The sequence below is a fragment of the Artemia sp. Qi Xiang Cuo genome, chromosome 6, assembly GCF_049724085.1.
Source record: "Artemia sp. Qi Xiang Cuo chromosome 6, ASM4972408v1, whole genome shotgun sequence".
Taxonomy (NCBI): Eukaryota; Metazoa; Arthropoda; class Branchiopoda; order Anostraca; family Artemiidae; genus Artemia; species Artemia sp. Qi Xiang Cuo.
The window spans coordinates 57,067,574-57,083,828 of NC_142799.1; the positions used below are offsets into that span (position 1 = coordinate 57,067,574).

The following is a 16,255-nucleotide window of genomic DNA, read 5'->3' on the forward strand; positions in this document are numbered from 1 at the left end:
AATAGATACAGGTTTCAAGCTCCTATCTGATAAAATGTAGAATTTTGTATTTTTTGCCAGAAGAAAGATCACGGATGCGTCTTTATTGGTTGTTGTTTTTTCCCAGGGGTGATCGTATCAAACCAGTGGTCCTAGAATATCGCGAGAGGGCTCATTCGAACGGAAAGTAAATGTTCTACTGCCCTTTTTAGGTGACCAAAAAAACTAGTTGCCACTTTTTTTCGAGAGCAACTAGGCCCCTTCCCACGATCATTTTTTACTGAATGTCACTGGATCGAAACTTCGAGATAGCCATTTTATTCAGCAAAGTCAAAAAATCTAATAACTGTCTTTGAGGGAGACTTAATCCCCCACAATCCCCAGGAGCAGGGCTGCAAGTTCTGAACTTTGCTCATTGTTTACATATAATATCGGTTATTGGGAAGTAGACAAACGTTTTCGGGGGAGATTTTTCCTAGTGGGGGGGGGGGGGTTAGAGGGAGGGTATTACGTGGGAGGATATAGCTATGGAGGAATTGTTCAGGGGGAAGAGAATTTCCATGAAGGGGGCGCTGAATTTCCCAGTATTATTGAAAAAACAATCAGAAACTAAATAAAAAACAAGTGTTTTCAACTGAAAGTGAGGAGCAACATTAAAACTTAAAACAAACAGAAAATATTACGTAAAACTAATATTACGTGAAAATATTACGTACAACTAATATGCTAATTTTGTTTTAAAACTAACATGCTAATTTCGTTTTAATTATTCGTGTACGGTGAGCCGAATTCAAAACCTGCATTAATTCGTTAAGAAATTAAATAAAAACAGGTTTTTTTTAACTGAAAGTAAGGAGCGACACTAAAACCTAAAGCGAACAGAAATTTTTCCGTATATGAAAGGGGTTTTCCCCTCTTCAACGGTCCGCTCTTTACGCTAAAGTCTGACTTTTTTTCACAACTCGACTTTTTAAAACAATAAAAAACTTTAGCGTCAAGAGCGGGGTGTTCAGGAGGGGAGAGCCCCTTTCATATAAGGAATTATTAATTCCGGCAATATTTTGGGTGAAGCTTATCAAAATTTGTAGAAACTTCATCCAAGAAAGGTTTTCAGAGACTGGACAAAAATCAAACCAATATAATTTCCAATAATTTAAAACTTCTTATTTAGGAGATGAGTGTTCGTAAGATCTTGTAACATCAATACAGTAAAAATCTTAAATTTTCTTGAACTTTTGACTGCTTCAAATTTAAGTTAAGTTGAAAATTGTTTTGATTATAACCATCAACCAGTTTTTTTTCGTAACTTCTCTTTCACGACCAAAAAGGTATCCCCGCGTACGAGCCTACCATTAGTTAGCATCAAATCTGGTTATTAACTGTATTAGCTATTAAGTTTTTCTATGATTTTTGAAACACATGTATCAAACAGTTCGTGGTAACGAACTGTAAGTAAGGAGCGACCCGGCTCAATGGTAACCGAAACTCTAGAAAACGGGTTTTTGATACCAATAGATACATCAATAGAATCAGAATTCAATGTTGATTTCAAATATATAACTTTCATCAAGTTTAGTGCTACCCATCAAAAGTTACGCACCTGAGAAAATTTGGCTGATTTTCAAAAAAGGGGAAAAGACCCCCTAAAAGCTATAGAACCTTGATGAAAATCACACCGTCATATTCAGCGTATCAGAGAACCCTACTGTAGAGGTTTCAAGCTCCTATCTACAAAAATGTGGAATTTTGCATTTTTTGCCAGAAGAAAGATCATGGATGCGTGTTTGTTTTTTTTATTTTTTTTTAGTGTTTTTTCTCCAGGGGTGATCGCATCGAACCGGTGGTTCTAGAATATCATAGAAGGTCTCATTGGAGTAGAAATTAAAAGCTCTAGTGCCCTTTTTAAGTGACCAAAAAAATGGAGGGCAACTAGGCCCCCTCCCACGCTTATTTTTTTCCCAAAGTCACCCGACCAAAATTTTGAGATAGCCATTTTGTTCAGCATGGTCGAAAATATGATAAATATGTCTTTTAGGATGACTTAATCCCCCGAAGTCCCCAGGGGGAGGTTATGAAAAGTTATGAACTTTACCCAATGTTAACATATAGTATTGGTTATTGGGAAGTATACAGAAGTTTTCAGGAGGGTTTTTTTCTGGTAGTGGGGGGGGCGGGTCGGGAGTTATGTTGGAGGATCTGTCCATGAAGGAAGTTATCATGGGAGAAGGGAAATTGCCGTGAAGGGGGCGCCAGACTTGCCAGTATTACTAATTGGTTATTGGGAAGTATACAGACATTTTCAGGAAGGATTTTATTCTGGAGGGGGGGGGGCGAGAAGCGGGGGCTACTCTGGATACAATGTCCGTCGAGTATATTTCTTGGGGGTATAGGAACGGTCTATGGGGCACTGGAATTCCAAGCAATATTTCAAAAACATTAAGAAATTAAATATAGAAAAACAAGTTTTTTCAACTGAAAGAAAGAAGCAACATTAGAACTTAAAACGAACAGAAATTATAACGTGTGTGAGGGGGTTCTCCCCCAAGTCAATACCTCGCTCTTTACGCTACAGTTTTTTTTATTTCTTTAAAAATAGCTATCTATTATAATTAAACGGCCATTGTGATTCAGCGGTTTGTGAATCAAATTTTTTTTTAACTTTTAACGTAAAGAGCGTGGTATTGACTAAGGGGAGAACCCCCTCCTATACGTAATAAAAAAAAACAAGCGATACGGCTAAATAGTAATCGATACTTTTAAAAACAGAATTTTGATGTCAATAAAGGTATCAAAAGAATGTGTTTATAATGCTGATTCTAAATATATAAATTTTATTAAGTTTAGTATTACTCATCAAAGGCTACGAGCCTGAGAAAACTTACCCAATTTTTTAAAGAGGGGGAAAAAATCCCCTACAAGTGAAAGAATTTTAATGAAAATCACACCGTCAGATTCAGCGTATCAGAAAACCCTATTACATAGGTTTCAAGCTCATATCTGCTCACAAGCTCATAATTTCAAGTTTGTATTTTTTGCCAGAAGAAAAATATACGAATATAGAAGTTAGTTACGTAAGCTAATTTGTAAATTACGTCATAACCAAATTTAGAGACACCCATTTAGCAAAAGAAAAGCAAAATTTCTATACAAATTTTGTTTACTTATTCAATGACGGTGAGCCAAAATAAAAGCTGCATTAACTAAAAAACAATCAGAAATTAAATAAAATAAACAAGTTTTTTAAACTGAAAGTAAGGAGCGACATTAAAACTTAAAACGAACAGAAATTATTCCGTATATGAAAGGGGCTGTCCCCTCCTCAACGCCTCGCTCTTTACGCTAAAGTTTGACTCTGTCTCACAACTTTATTTTTTAAAACAATAAAAACATTAGCGTAAAGAGAGAAGCGTTGAGGAGGGGACAGCCCCTTTCATAGACGGAATAATTTCTGTTCGTTTTAAGTTTTAATGTCGCTCCTTACTTTCAGTTTAAAAAACTTGTTTTTTTATTTAATTAGCTAAAAAGCTGATAGATAATAATTTTCTGAAACTCACTGACCCTCCCCTTCCCTTAACGTTTAATCTGCAATAATGGAAAAGCGCAAATCCATTAATGACGCGCTATACGAGCTCTACACAACCAATTATTAAAATTGTCAAGTGTGTTTTTTTTTCATTCCGACAATAATTTTGATAAATCATTTTTTTCCCCTCATAATCGTAACAATTTTGATAGCTTCAACAATTTGTAAATTAATCGATTGCCACAAGTCTTAAGAGCACTGGTGTGATTTTTTTTTTTTTCGTATTATTCTTTTTCAAATGATTATCAAACTGTTGATTACAAACGAACTGCATAGCTGAGTTTGTTCTATGCAATAGATTTTTAAAAGTTAAACTCCTTGATTGTATCAGGTTTCCATAATATTCGACAAGAAATAATAATGCAGTGCAAAGTTTTGTTAATAACTTGTGTGATTTTGATAATACCATATATGATTTTGATAGCACCATAAAGGATTCTCATTAAACCATTCGATATTTTGATAATGTATTGCAAGATGTTTTATAATATCAAACATGATTTTGAGATATGAACCGGATTCTCTTTTGAGTTAGAGACATGTTTAATCATTTGAGAACCTTGAGTATAATTTTTTGATTAATAAGAATGCACTCGGTTAAGATATATCTGATCTATTAAAAAATATTTGATCATTAAAGAGACTTGTGTTTTATTTTTGATTAATAATAATACACACGGTTAAAAGAAATCTGATTTATAAAGTATATTTCATCATTTAAAAAACCAGAGCTGTATCTTTTACTAATGAGAATGTACACGGTTAAGATACATCTGATATATTAAAAAAAAATATTTGACAATTTAAGAAACTTGGGTTATATTTTTGATCAATAAGAATACCAACGGTTAAGATTCATCTGATTTAATAAAAATGTCTAATCATTTAAGAAACTTGAATTTTATGTTTGACTAATAAGAATACACTCGGTTAAGATATATCTGGTTTATTCAAAACTATTTGATCATTGAATAATTTTGGGTTTTATTTTTGATTAATAAGAATACACACGGTTAAGATAAATCTGATTTATTAAAAAATTTTGATTATTTAAGAAACTAGAGTTTTATTTTTGATAAACAACAATACACTCGATTAAGATATATTTGATCTATTGAAATATTTGATCATTAAAGAAACTTGGGTTTTATTTTTCATTAATAAGAATACACACGGTCAAGATACATCTGATTTATCAAAAATATTTTATCATTTAAGAAACTTGAGTTTTATTTTTGATTAAAAAAGAATATACTCGGTTAAGATACATCTGATCCATTAAAAATATTTGATCATTTAATAAACTTGGGTTTTATTTTTGATTAATAAGAATACAGACGGTTAAGTTATATCTGATCTATTAAAAAATATTTGATCATTTAGGAAATTAGAGTTTTATTTTGACTAATAAGAATACACATGGTTAAGTTATATATGATTTATTAAAAATATAAGATCCTTTAAGAAGCTAGAGTTTTATTTTTGACGAATAAGAATACATTTGGTTAAGACATATCTGATCTATTAAAAAATATTTGATCAATTAAGAAACTAGAGTTTTATTTTGACTAATAAGAATGCACTCGGTTTAGAGTTTTCTTTTTGACTAATAAGAATACATTTGGTTGAGATTTATCTGATCTATTAAAAAATATTTGATCATTTAAAAAACTAGAGTTTTATTTTTGGTTAATAAGAATAGACATGGTTAAGATATATTTGAATTTTTAAAAAATATTTGATCATTTAAGAAACTTGGGTTTTATTTTTGGTTAATAAGAATAGACATGGTTAAAATACATCTGATTTATTAAAAATATTTGATCATTAAAGAAACTTGAGTTGTATCTTTGACTAATAAGAATACACTCGGTTAAGATACATCTGATTTATTAAAAACGTTTGTTTATTTAAGAAACTTCGGTTTTATTTTTGGTTAATAAGAGTGAACGTGTTTAAGATACATTTGATTTATTAAAAATATTTGGTAATTTAAGAAACTTGAGTTTTATTTTTGACTAATAAGAAGAGACATGGTTAAGATACATTTGATCTATTAAAAATATTTCATCATTTAAGAAACTTGGTTTTTATTTTGATTAATAAGAATACACACGGTTAAGATATATCTGATTTTTCACATATACTTGATCATTTAAGGAACTTGAGTTTTATTTTTTACTAATAAGAATAAATGTTTGACTAATAAGAATATATATGATTAAGATACATCTGATTTATTAAAAATATTTGATCATTTAAGAAACTTGGGTTATTTTTTTGATTAATAAGAATACATTTGGGTAAGATATATTTCATCTATAAAAAAAAATATTGGATCATTTAAGAAACTAGAGTTTTATTTTTGATTAATAAGAATACATTTGGTTGAGATTTATCTGATCTATTAAAAAATATTTGATCATTTAAAAAACTAGAGTTTTATTTTTGGTTAATAAGAATAGACATGGTTAAGATATATTTGATCATTTAAATTGATCATTTAAGAAATTTGAGTTTTATGTTTGGTTAATAAGAATAGACATCATTAAGATACATCTGATTTACTTAAAATTTGATCATTTAAGAAAGTTGGGTTTTATTTTTATTTACTAAGAATACATTTGGTTACGATATATCTGATATATTGAAAAAAATATTTTATAATTTAAGATGTTAAATAATATCTGTATTAATTGATAATGGAAGATTTTAGTTACATGCAAACTGCAAAAGCATAGATTCTGACACATTTGAATAGTTTCTTGATTCTGTGAAATGATGTAAAATACGTTTAATGCTAAAAAATACCTATATTAATTGATAATAGAAGAATTTAGTTACATAAAAACTGCAGAAGAATATATTCTGAAACATTTGAATAGTTTCTTGATTTTTTTAATTTTTTTTGTAAAATCTTTTTGTTACAAAATATATGTATTACTTGATAATCGAATGTTTTAGTTACATGCAAACTGCAAAAGTATAGATTCTGAAACATTTGAATAGTTTCTTGATCTGTGAAATGGTGTAAAATCCTTTTGATGCTAAAAAATATATGTATTAATTGATAATGGAAGGTTTTAGTTACATGTAAACTTCAAAAGCATAGATTCTGAAACATTTGAATAGTTTTTTGATCCTGTGAAATGTTATAAAATCCTTTTGATGCTAAAAAATATCTGTATTAATTGATAATGGAAGGTTTTAGTTGCATGCACACTGCAAAAGCGTAGATTCTAAAACATTTGAATAGTTTCTTGATTCTGTGAAATGATGTAAAATCCTTTTAATGATAAAAAATATCTGTATTAATTGATAATGGAAGGTTTTAGTTACATGTAAACTTCAAAAGTATAGATTCTGAAACATTTGAATAGTTTCTTGATCCTGTGAAATGTTGTAAAACCCTTTTTCTGCTAGAAAACACCTGCATTAATCGATAATGAAAGATTTTAGTTGCATGTAAACTGCGAAAGCATAGATTCTAATACATTTGAAAAGTTTATTAAATCTATGAAATGATGTAAACTCTTTTTAATGCTAAAAAATATTAGTATTAATTGATAATGGAAGGTTTTAGTTACATGTAAACTGCAAAAGTATAGATTCTGAAACACATGAATAGTTTCTTGATCCTGTGAAATGTTTTAAAATCCTTTTGATACTAAAAAAAAATATATGTATTAGTTGAAAATGAATGATTTTAGTTGCATACTTACTGTAAAAGTTTAGATTCTAAAAATTCCGAATAGTTTTCTTTATTCTGTTAATTGATGTAAAATTGTTTTGATGCTATAAAATATCTGTGTAGTTGAATTTGTTCTATGCACAAGCACTTTTTTTTAGTTTTTGATACTCAGTCATCAATACGCAGACTTATGAGTCTGCTAGTAATATCTATGTCTCTGAAAATTCTTTCTCTTATAGCTCCGACTTTTTAATGGACATTGTAATCGTTTGATGTGCTATCGTTCCCTAAAAATATTGGAAATATAACAAAGTAATGTATAAAATACTTTTAATGAAATAACGACATAAAAATATGTTACATATGTAACATGCTAATATGTAACATAAAATATATGTTACATATATTATTATGCATTATCAATTGAATCATTATCATTGAACAACTTTGGGCATTTTGAATCTGTTTAGTGATATAATTCATCATGTTCTCTCTTGATAGTGTAAATATTCTCTTCTTTTAGTTCGAAACCAGCAGAATAATCATTAATCCATTTTGATTCATACACTGTTTTTACTGAGGTGTCAGCTACAGGTTTTTCTTTTTGTCAGCTACAGGCCCTTTTTCTTTTATTTTGAGTATCTTTGCCAACAGTACCGGTAACAACATTAAAAATAATCTCCTCATCCTCAAACACTGTCATTTAAACAATGGGTGTGTTCTCGGACATTGTTTTTTTAGAGAGGATTTTTCTATAATTTTTTTGTCCCATTTCTGCACGAAACCTTCATATTGGTGATCAGACGCTTGGATTACTCATTCATCTTAAATTGTAAACTTACAACACAGTGATGCTATCAAAGAGCAATTGAAAATGTTACAACTCACCAAATGCAACAGGCAACGAGTGCGTAACCTTCCCTTTGACTGGGGTTGCCTCTGGATGGCCAACGGATATCGACGTTTAGTGGCAATCTCAACCTCGACAAAGTTTTCCAATGCCTTGCACAAGCGGCAAAGTCAGCCGGCTGATCTCTTGTTGTGTTAAGTTATGTAGATAGTAAACCCGGCCTTAATTTAATTATTTTATACAAAATTGTAGAGGGGGGATGTTACACTTTCTCCTTTTGGCACTGTCGCCCCTCCCAAATTCCATTTTCAAAAATTCTAAATTCCAAGCTCCGTTTTTTGGACCTTTAGTTTCCTCCTCACTAACAGTTTGTTAGTGCTTGCTGTTCGATAGTTGTATTGGGTAAATATACGCCTCACATTTGGTTATCCCAACCCAAAATTTTCCCATGAAATACGTTCAACTTTCACTTAAACGAAAAATATAACAATATTCACAGCATTGATGGTGCAGCAGGGGGTAGAAAAATTTACCTTTGCCTCCCCCTCCTTCTGAGAAAAACTTATATTCGGCTCTGCATGCTTAGTCATTATTGTTTCAGGACTTAGATCACGACTTTGATCCGAGCATTAAAGAATACATGTTTAAAAAAAACTTTGTTATTTCTAAAAGCAAGCCATGGCGTAAGGTTCCTACAGCAGTTTAATTTATATTCGGGTAGTTAGATTCTAAGTGGCCAAATGAAAAACCTTTACCTTAGTCTTGGCCACGATGGCGGTTGATTCTCTTCTGTAGTAAGGTTAAGTTTTCGCCAGCTAGTTAGATTTTTTCATGGTTATGTGGGAGGCCCAGAGCACTCCCGCTAACATGTTGATAGAGGAGTCAATAGAATAATTCGTCATAGAAAAGCCAATCCTCACTCACTAAATAGTTGATTTATTGAATTCCCCCCCCCAAAAAAAAAAAAAAATTGGATCTTACCGAAAATATTATGCGTAAATGCAAGAATCTTAACTCCAAATACAAATCGTTATTTCTTGTTAACGTTCATTCTTGGGGTAATTTCAAAGAGAACCTAGTTGTTTTTTTCTATATAAATTCGAGGAGTCCCCAATTCAGGAAGGGGAGTGAAATCACTGGCAAATTGGGTAAGAGTAATAGTCCTTGTGCTCATGAATTTGTGCTTTCACAAGAAATAGCTTTCTTATGGAATTGGTTGTGTTAATTTTTAGCAGTGAAGTGCAAGTCCCAGGTTGTACCCCTCAGAAAGCCTAGCCTTTGATGTCACTTTCTCTAACTTAAGAAAAGCGTGAAGCTTCAGGGGCTCAGAGTAAAAATCACAGATAAAGACCCAATTCCTAACCAACAAATTCGACTAATCTAAATTAGCAGAAGGAAACAATCATCCTGAGAAAACAAAATAACATACATTCCCTTTTGACTATTGATTACTCTTTTGCTTATTTCTTATTTTTATTTCAGGGAGTGAAACGCATTGTGAAACAAAAAATTTAACATTTTAGGAGTTGTACACCTTGAGTCTTTTTTCATTTCATCTGTTTTTCTTTGCTAGTTAATTCTATGTTTTGGCATATGAATTCTACAGAGTATTTATCCAAAGGGCTACCCAAACTTCAACCTCTAATCCATTTGTGAATAAGCTATTTTTTTTATCTTTCGTGCTTTTGTTGTCATGTTACTAATATAAAAAATATTTTTGCAATTATCAGTTTTTTTTTTGCTCTTTACTCAATTAAATGTCTTTTCATGCTGAATCTATTCAAAGACATTTGATTATTACAGCATGTCTGATTTCTAACAATGATTTCTACTAAGCTATAGACTTTTGGTTTCATTTTTCAAGGTTTTAAAATTGTTATAATTCCTTGTTAAAATATAAACAAATATTTTTTGCAATTACCAGTTTTTGCTTCTTACGCAATGAAGAGTTTTTTCATACTGCAGTCTATTCAAAGATATTTGATTATTACAGCGAGTCCAATTTCTAACAACCATTTCTACTAAGCTTCAAACTTTTGGTTTTATTTTTTAAGGTTTTTTCCGAACAACGATTTCTGCTAAGCTTCTAACTTTTGGTTGTATTTTTTAAGGTTTTACCGACATGTTTTGTTTTTAACTACTGTTTAAGATTTATTGTTGTTTTATTTTTTATTTTTTTCCCTTCTTCATTACTTAACATAAGTACCAAATTAGGCTTCTGTTAAGCGTATCACAAGCTCTAGTAAACTAGAGCTTGTGATAAATTTATTAACTAGAACCAAAAATAATTTGTATCATCTTAAATGGACTTAGATGGCAGTATTTACAACGGAATAGAAACTTCATTTGAGTGGGTGTTTCATTTAACAATTTTTTTTACAGCATGCCATATATGCTTATAAAATTTTAAAAGGATTGTCATAATAAGTTTCCATTGAGCAGACGGTATTCTGAATTCTTATAAGGGAAGACCTTTCGATCGAAATTTTCCATCCATTTGAAAGGGGTCTTTCAATTCAATCTGGAGGATGGGAGGGGGGACCCACTAAGCTTGATTTACTTCAAGAAAAGATACAGAGACAGTAAAAAAAGAAAATACATTAAGCATTAAGGATTATTACTGAAACTGTCGTAGCACCCTTTTTAATGCAGGAAAAACTAAGCTAAATTTAGATATTATATTGAAACACCTACCTACACGATAAAAAAGCATGAGAATCCTTCCCAAAATATTTTTAAAAAGTCTCTCTTTCATGAAAAATGAAAAATATTGACATAACGATTCACTTTCACGGATTTTCAGGCCCTTCTTCCAAATATTTTATCGGAATTGGGCCTATTTGTCATTAGATAAAACTTGGGAAATAGATTTACTTGACTTAAGACTCACGCCGCATAGTTTAACCGTGTAGAATCCGTCGTAACTGTACCCCTTCTGGCGGGCCGATTGGTAGCAGTGAAGGAGGCCTTCTTAACAGCAATATCGGCTACATTGAGGAGCACCTTTAGGCTTTCCTTCCATTTCGTCCAAGGTCTGCCCCCCGGGCATTACCAATTATGAAATGAGAGGTCTAAGCATCATGTAATCCACGCAGAAGCTACTGGTAGTATTCAAAGGAGGTCCTCGAACCATTTGTGGGTTGGGCAATCTGAGTTGAAAATGGTATTTGGTGAGTGCGGAAAAGGAGCCTTTTCGTTGCTTAAAGAACATCCCAGTGAAGTCCCACAATTTGACGTAGTTGTTTCGTCTGACAGCCGTTGATCAAACTCTGTATGGTGGATTTGAGAGCCTATGTCTTGACCACATAAAGCTGGACTGAGTTCATTGATGTAATATATATGCACGTCTTCGTGCACCTAGAAATATAAAGCATTTCTCGAAATGACACTGAGTCTTGTAACGGCAGAAGAAGATTTCGCCGTTCAGCTATCCAGTTTTGCATCCAATGAGCCATTATCCGAGATTCTACAACCAATTTAAATGAAGCTAGCAACAACTTAAAGATGGGTTCCCCAAACCATAATGAAGTCTAAACGCGCGATCGGGCCTGGCGATTCAACTGCCATTATCTTTGTTTTTAGTCACTTGGCTTTAATTCCTATTTTTCAAACTTCTTCCTGCGAGATATTGAGAACATATATCAGCTGTTGTATACAGTGGGCAATGAGCGCAAGGTCATGTCCGAATTTATTATCGGCAGGGAATTGATCTCCAAATCAGAGACCAAATGGGAAGTGATCAATAGTTCGATTTCTGACGTAGCTTTTGGTCCAAAACTCAGCAATTCTTGGGTGGCAGCACGCGCTTGCCCCATACTGGTTTTAATGGCAAATGAAGAGCACCGCTTAATAGTAACTCCAACCAGGCTCTTAGTCTCCTCATAAAATTTGTCAAACGGTAAATAATGTTTGGCTGGCAGTCAAAGGGAGTTGAGCATTAACCATAGAGATTAATGGTTGATGGAATCAAAAGCAGATATTAACACTACTAAAGCTATATATATATATATATATATATATATTTGAATTATTTTGTCTTCCTTACGAGCTGTCTCACTTTAAAAATCTGTTCCAAAATAGATTTCTCGAGCGTAATTCCGGATTATTGGATTTACCTTTTTCTTTGTAGGACATTCCTGGAGTGGTCAAGAAGAGTCATTGCAAAGAACTGTTTGGGCACTAAGAGAAGAGTAATTCCTTGTAGTTTGAGCACTTGCTCTTGCATCTGTTTTACAAAGACATATAAATTGCTCGTAATTACTAAAGGGTCTATTTTTATGTTTATGAAGGTTGAAGGGATAGAATCCTTTATGTTAAAGGTAGTTTATGTTTGGTTTAAGTTTTGAGTTGATTTTTGCTTACATGTGATAGAAGTTGCCTTAAATTGCATTATCCAGCGTAATAAAGAATAATCATATAGAGTCGCTGGTCGGCGATGATGGGGAATCATTAACTCAATTATATCCCACTGTGTCGTCCATGGCTTAGTGGACCAACTCTTGTCAACAGTAATCCTAAAGGCATCAGCAGAAGGATGAATACAATTAAGAATCACTCTAATGAAGAAGTAGTTGTTGTAGACTCTGGTATTTACCCTTTTCTGGGACAACCTCTTGCTATGCTTCCTTGTCATGGAGGATTTAAAATTGTAAGGGCTTTTAAAAAGGAGGAGTCAGCATTCAAAAGCTTATTAGTCACGCAAGCATTAGGTTAGCATTAGGCTGATTAGTGACACAAAGCCTATAAGTGAACGTTTGTACACAAGCATAAGGAGCTGTAATTTATAAGTCGAGTTGTTTATATAATAACATATATTCCTAAGCTAATTACGAATTAATGGGTGTGCTTATAATAAAAAAAATTCTTAAAATGTGCTTATGAAAAACAAAAAGCAAGACATGTTTTGTTTCCACGAACCAGATGGACCGGCTCGCCTGGCTTTTTGAACCCGGCATTTAATGAAGAATTTTCTTAGCTGCAGCACTATCATTATTAGATTTAAATAAATATTGTTATTTCCATTAAATGACTTCCAAAGACTTTTGGGGTGCAGAATCTGAAGGTAAATCATAAATTTTGCTGGTAAATTATGTAGAAATACATAATTCTATTTCTCAGGTATGTATTACCTGAAAGGGTCTCCCCTGAACTGGCACCTAGGCTATGTCTAAGGTAAAAAAGGACCCCCTCCATGCATAGCTTATTTATGCTTAATTTGGCAAAACACAGATTTTATTACAGTTTTAGTTGAGGAGCTACTTGTTGTCTCCGAAGAAAGCTGACTTAAAGTTTAAAAATGTGTTCCTTAAAGAAATTGTAGTGAGGAAAAATTGTCATTTGTAGCTGATGCAGGAAGATTAGCCTAATTACTATCTTCATTAGTCTTTATTTAAGCTAGTACACTTAGGCTAAAATTTTTGGTTATATTTAACAACAAATTAACATACATTTTTAAAAAGAGCCTAAAACCCCTCAGAAAAATATCACAGTAAAACAAAAAACATCATTAGAATGACTATTGATGAAAATGAGGTAATATAGATGGTAAAATTCTACTTTAGCTACTTTTGACTATCTTAGAAAGGGGTTAGGTTAAGAAAATGAAACTTTCAGGGATGAATCTACAGGCTAAAGTAGGCCTATGTCCCGGGAAGGTATTTTGAAGGGTAAATATCTACAGAATTATATTATTGAGTTAGGACAAAAGTGAATACACCATTTGATGCCTTTTTTTATGCTGATTACGAATATAATAAGTATTTCTATTAGAAATGAGTTTCAGCCCCCCCCCCTCTATATAGGCCATTTCAGGGTTAGGTTAGGTTAGGTATAGCCTATATAGGGGGGGGGGCTGAAACAAATTTCCAATAGAAATTCTTATTATATTCGTAATCAGCATAAAAAAGGCATCAAATGGTGAATTCAGTTTATTCCTAACTCAATAATATGATTTTGTAGATATTGACCTTTTGAAGTACCTACCTCCACTCCTTCTCTCTCTAGAGGGTCCTGATCTTTGATGACCTTTAAAAATCTGTGAGTTATAGAAGGGAAACCTTGCAAAATAGATCTACGACAACGCCTTCTATAAAAACCTTACATGCCCCCAGGGCATAACTTACAACCCTTGCCCTGAAGGCTGTGGGGGAGTGTCCTCCTCAAAAGCATAATTTCTGTTTGGAAATCAACTACGCTGAACGAAATGGCTATCTCAAAATTCTGATTGCATGTCTTATGGGAAATGGTGGGCGTGGATGGGGTGTTAGTTGCTTTCCAATTGCTTTTGACTATTAAAAAGGGCAAGCCACTTCAATTTCTAATTGATTGAGCCCTTTTTGAAGTTTCTATGACAACTTCTTTGATACAAGGTGCTCTGCTCTAAAGGAAAAAAAAAATAAATAATACATTGTGCCAACATTGTTCTTATATGCCCTCAGAGTATAACTTAAATCCCTTGCCCTGAGAGTTGTGGGAGAGTGTCCTCCTCAAAAACATATTTTCTATCTGGAAATCAACTATGGTGAAGAAAATGGCTATCTCAAAATTTTGATTGGATGTGTTTTTGGAATTGGTGGGTGTGGAAGGGGTGTTAGTTGCCTTCAAATCACTTTCAAGTATTAAAAAGGGCACATGCCACTCCAATTTCCTATTGAATGAGCCCATTCTGATGTTCCTACGACAAATTATTCGATACAAAGTGCCCTAGTCTAAAGGAAAAAAAATAATAGATGATACATTGTGCCAACAGTGCTCTTATATGCCCCCAGGGCATAACTTAAAACCCTTGCCCCCAGGGTTGTGGGGGTGTGTCCTCCTCAAAAACATATTTTCTATCTGGAAATCAACTATGCTGAAGATAGTGGCTTTCTCAAAATTTTGATTGGATGTGTTTGGGGGAATGATGGGGGGGGGGCTAGTTGCCCTTCAATCACTTTCAACTATTAAAAAGGGCACTAGCCCTTTGAATTTCCAATCGAATGAGCCTTTTTTGAAGTTTCTTATGTTAGGTATAGCCTATATAGGGGGGGGGGGGGGCTGAAATTCATTTCGGATAGAAATGCTTATTATATTCGTAATCAGCATAAAAAAAGGCATCAAATGGTGTATTCACTTTATTCCTAACTCAATAATATGATTTTGTAGATATTGACTGAATTTTATCTTTTGAAGTACCTACCTCCACTCCTTCTCTCTCTAGAGGGTCCTGATCTTTGATGACCTTTAAAAATCTGTGAGTTATAGAAGGGAAACCTTGCAAAATAGATCTTCTGCTTAAATGAAGCATAACAAAATTGTTTTCAGCTTCACAACTTTGCTCAATCCAAATTTAGGCCTATAAGGTTTTAAAGATATGCAAATACTTTTCCTTAATTTTGGAATTAAAACATTGATATGGCTTAAAATTCTGCTCAAATAACTAAAATTGCATTTTCAGAGCTAAAGCCAGAGAGAAAGAAACTCATAACTGAAAATTAAGGTAAAATCTTGTTTTGTCAAAATTTCAATGGTTATAGACCTATCATGAAGGCAAATTTCAGGACCCTCTAGAGGGAGAAGGAGTGGAGGTAGGTATTTCAAAATACCTTCCCAGGACATTCTTTGGCCTGTGGACCCATACCTGAAAGTTTGATGACCTTTAAAAATATGTGAGCTATAGAATTGAAACCTTGCAAAATAGATCTTCTGTTTAAATGAAGTACAACAAAATTGTTTTCAGCTTCACAACTTTGCTCAATCCCAATTTATAAGGTTTTAAAGATATGCAAAAACATTTCCTAAATTCTGGAAATGAACTATTTATATGTCTTAGAATTCTGCTCAAATAACTGAAATTGCATTTTCAGAGCTAAAGCCAGAGAAAAAGAAACTGATAACTGAAAATTAAGGTAAAATGTTTTTTCAAAATTTCAATGGGTATAGACCTGTCATGTAGGCAAATTTCATGACCCTCTAGAGGGAGAAGGGGTGGAGGTAGGCAATTCAAAATACCTTCTCGGGACATACTTTAGCCTGTAAACCCATCCCTGAAAGTCTCATTTTCCTAACCTAACCCCTTCCCAAGATAGCCAAAATTAGCTAAAGTAGAATTTTACCATTTCTGTTTGTTTTATACTGACATAGTTATTTCAGGGAAAAAGAAAATAATACTTTA

At 32.7% G+C, this 16,255-nt stretch overlaps 1 protein-coding gene across 1 annotated transcript in view; it reads left to right on the forward strand.

Moving 5' to 3' along the window:
• The first annotated feature begins 13,117 nt into the window (after positions 1-13,117).
• LOC148951425 (uncharacterized) overlaps positions 13,118-16,255 on the forward strand; it is a 146,400-nt gene continuing 143,262 nt past the window's right edge. The window contains exon 1 of the mRNA XM_089090879.1: positions 13,118-13,165. Within this exon, the coding sequence (XP_088947005.1) occupies positions 13,129-13,165 (37 nt within the window). The 5' untranslated portion in view covers positions 13,118-13,128. The remainder of the gene's footprint in view (positions 13,166-16,255) is intronic.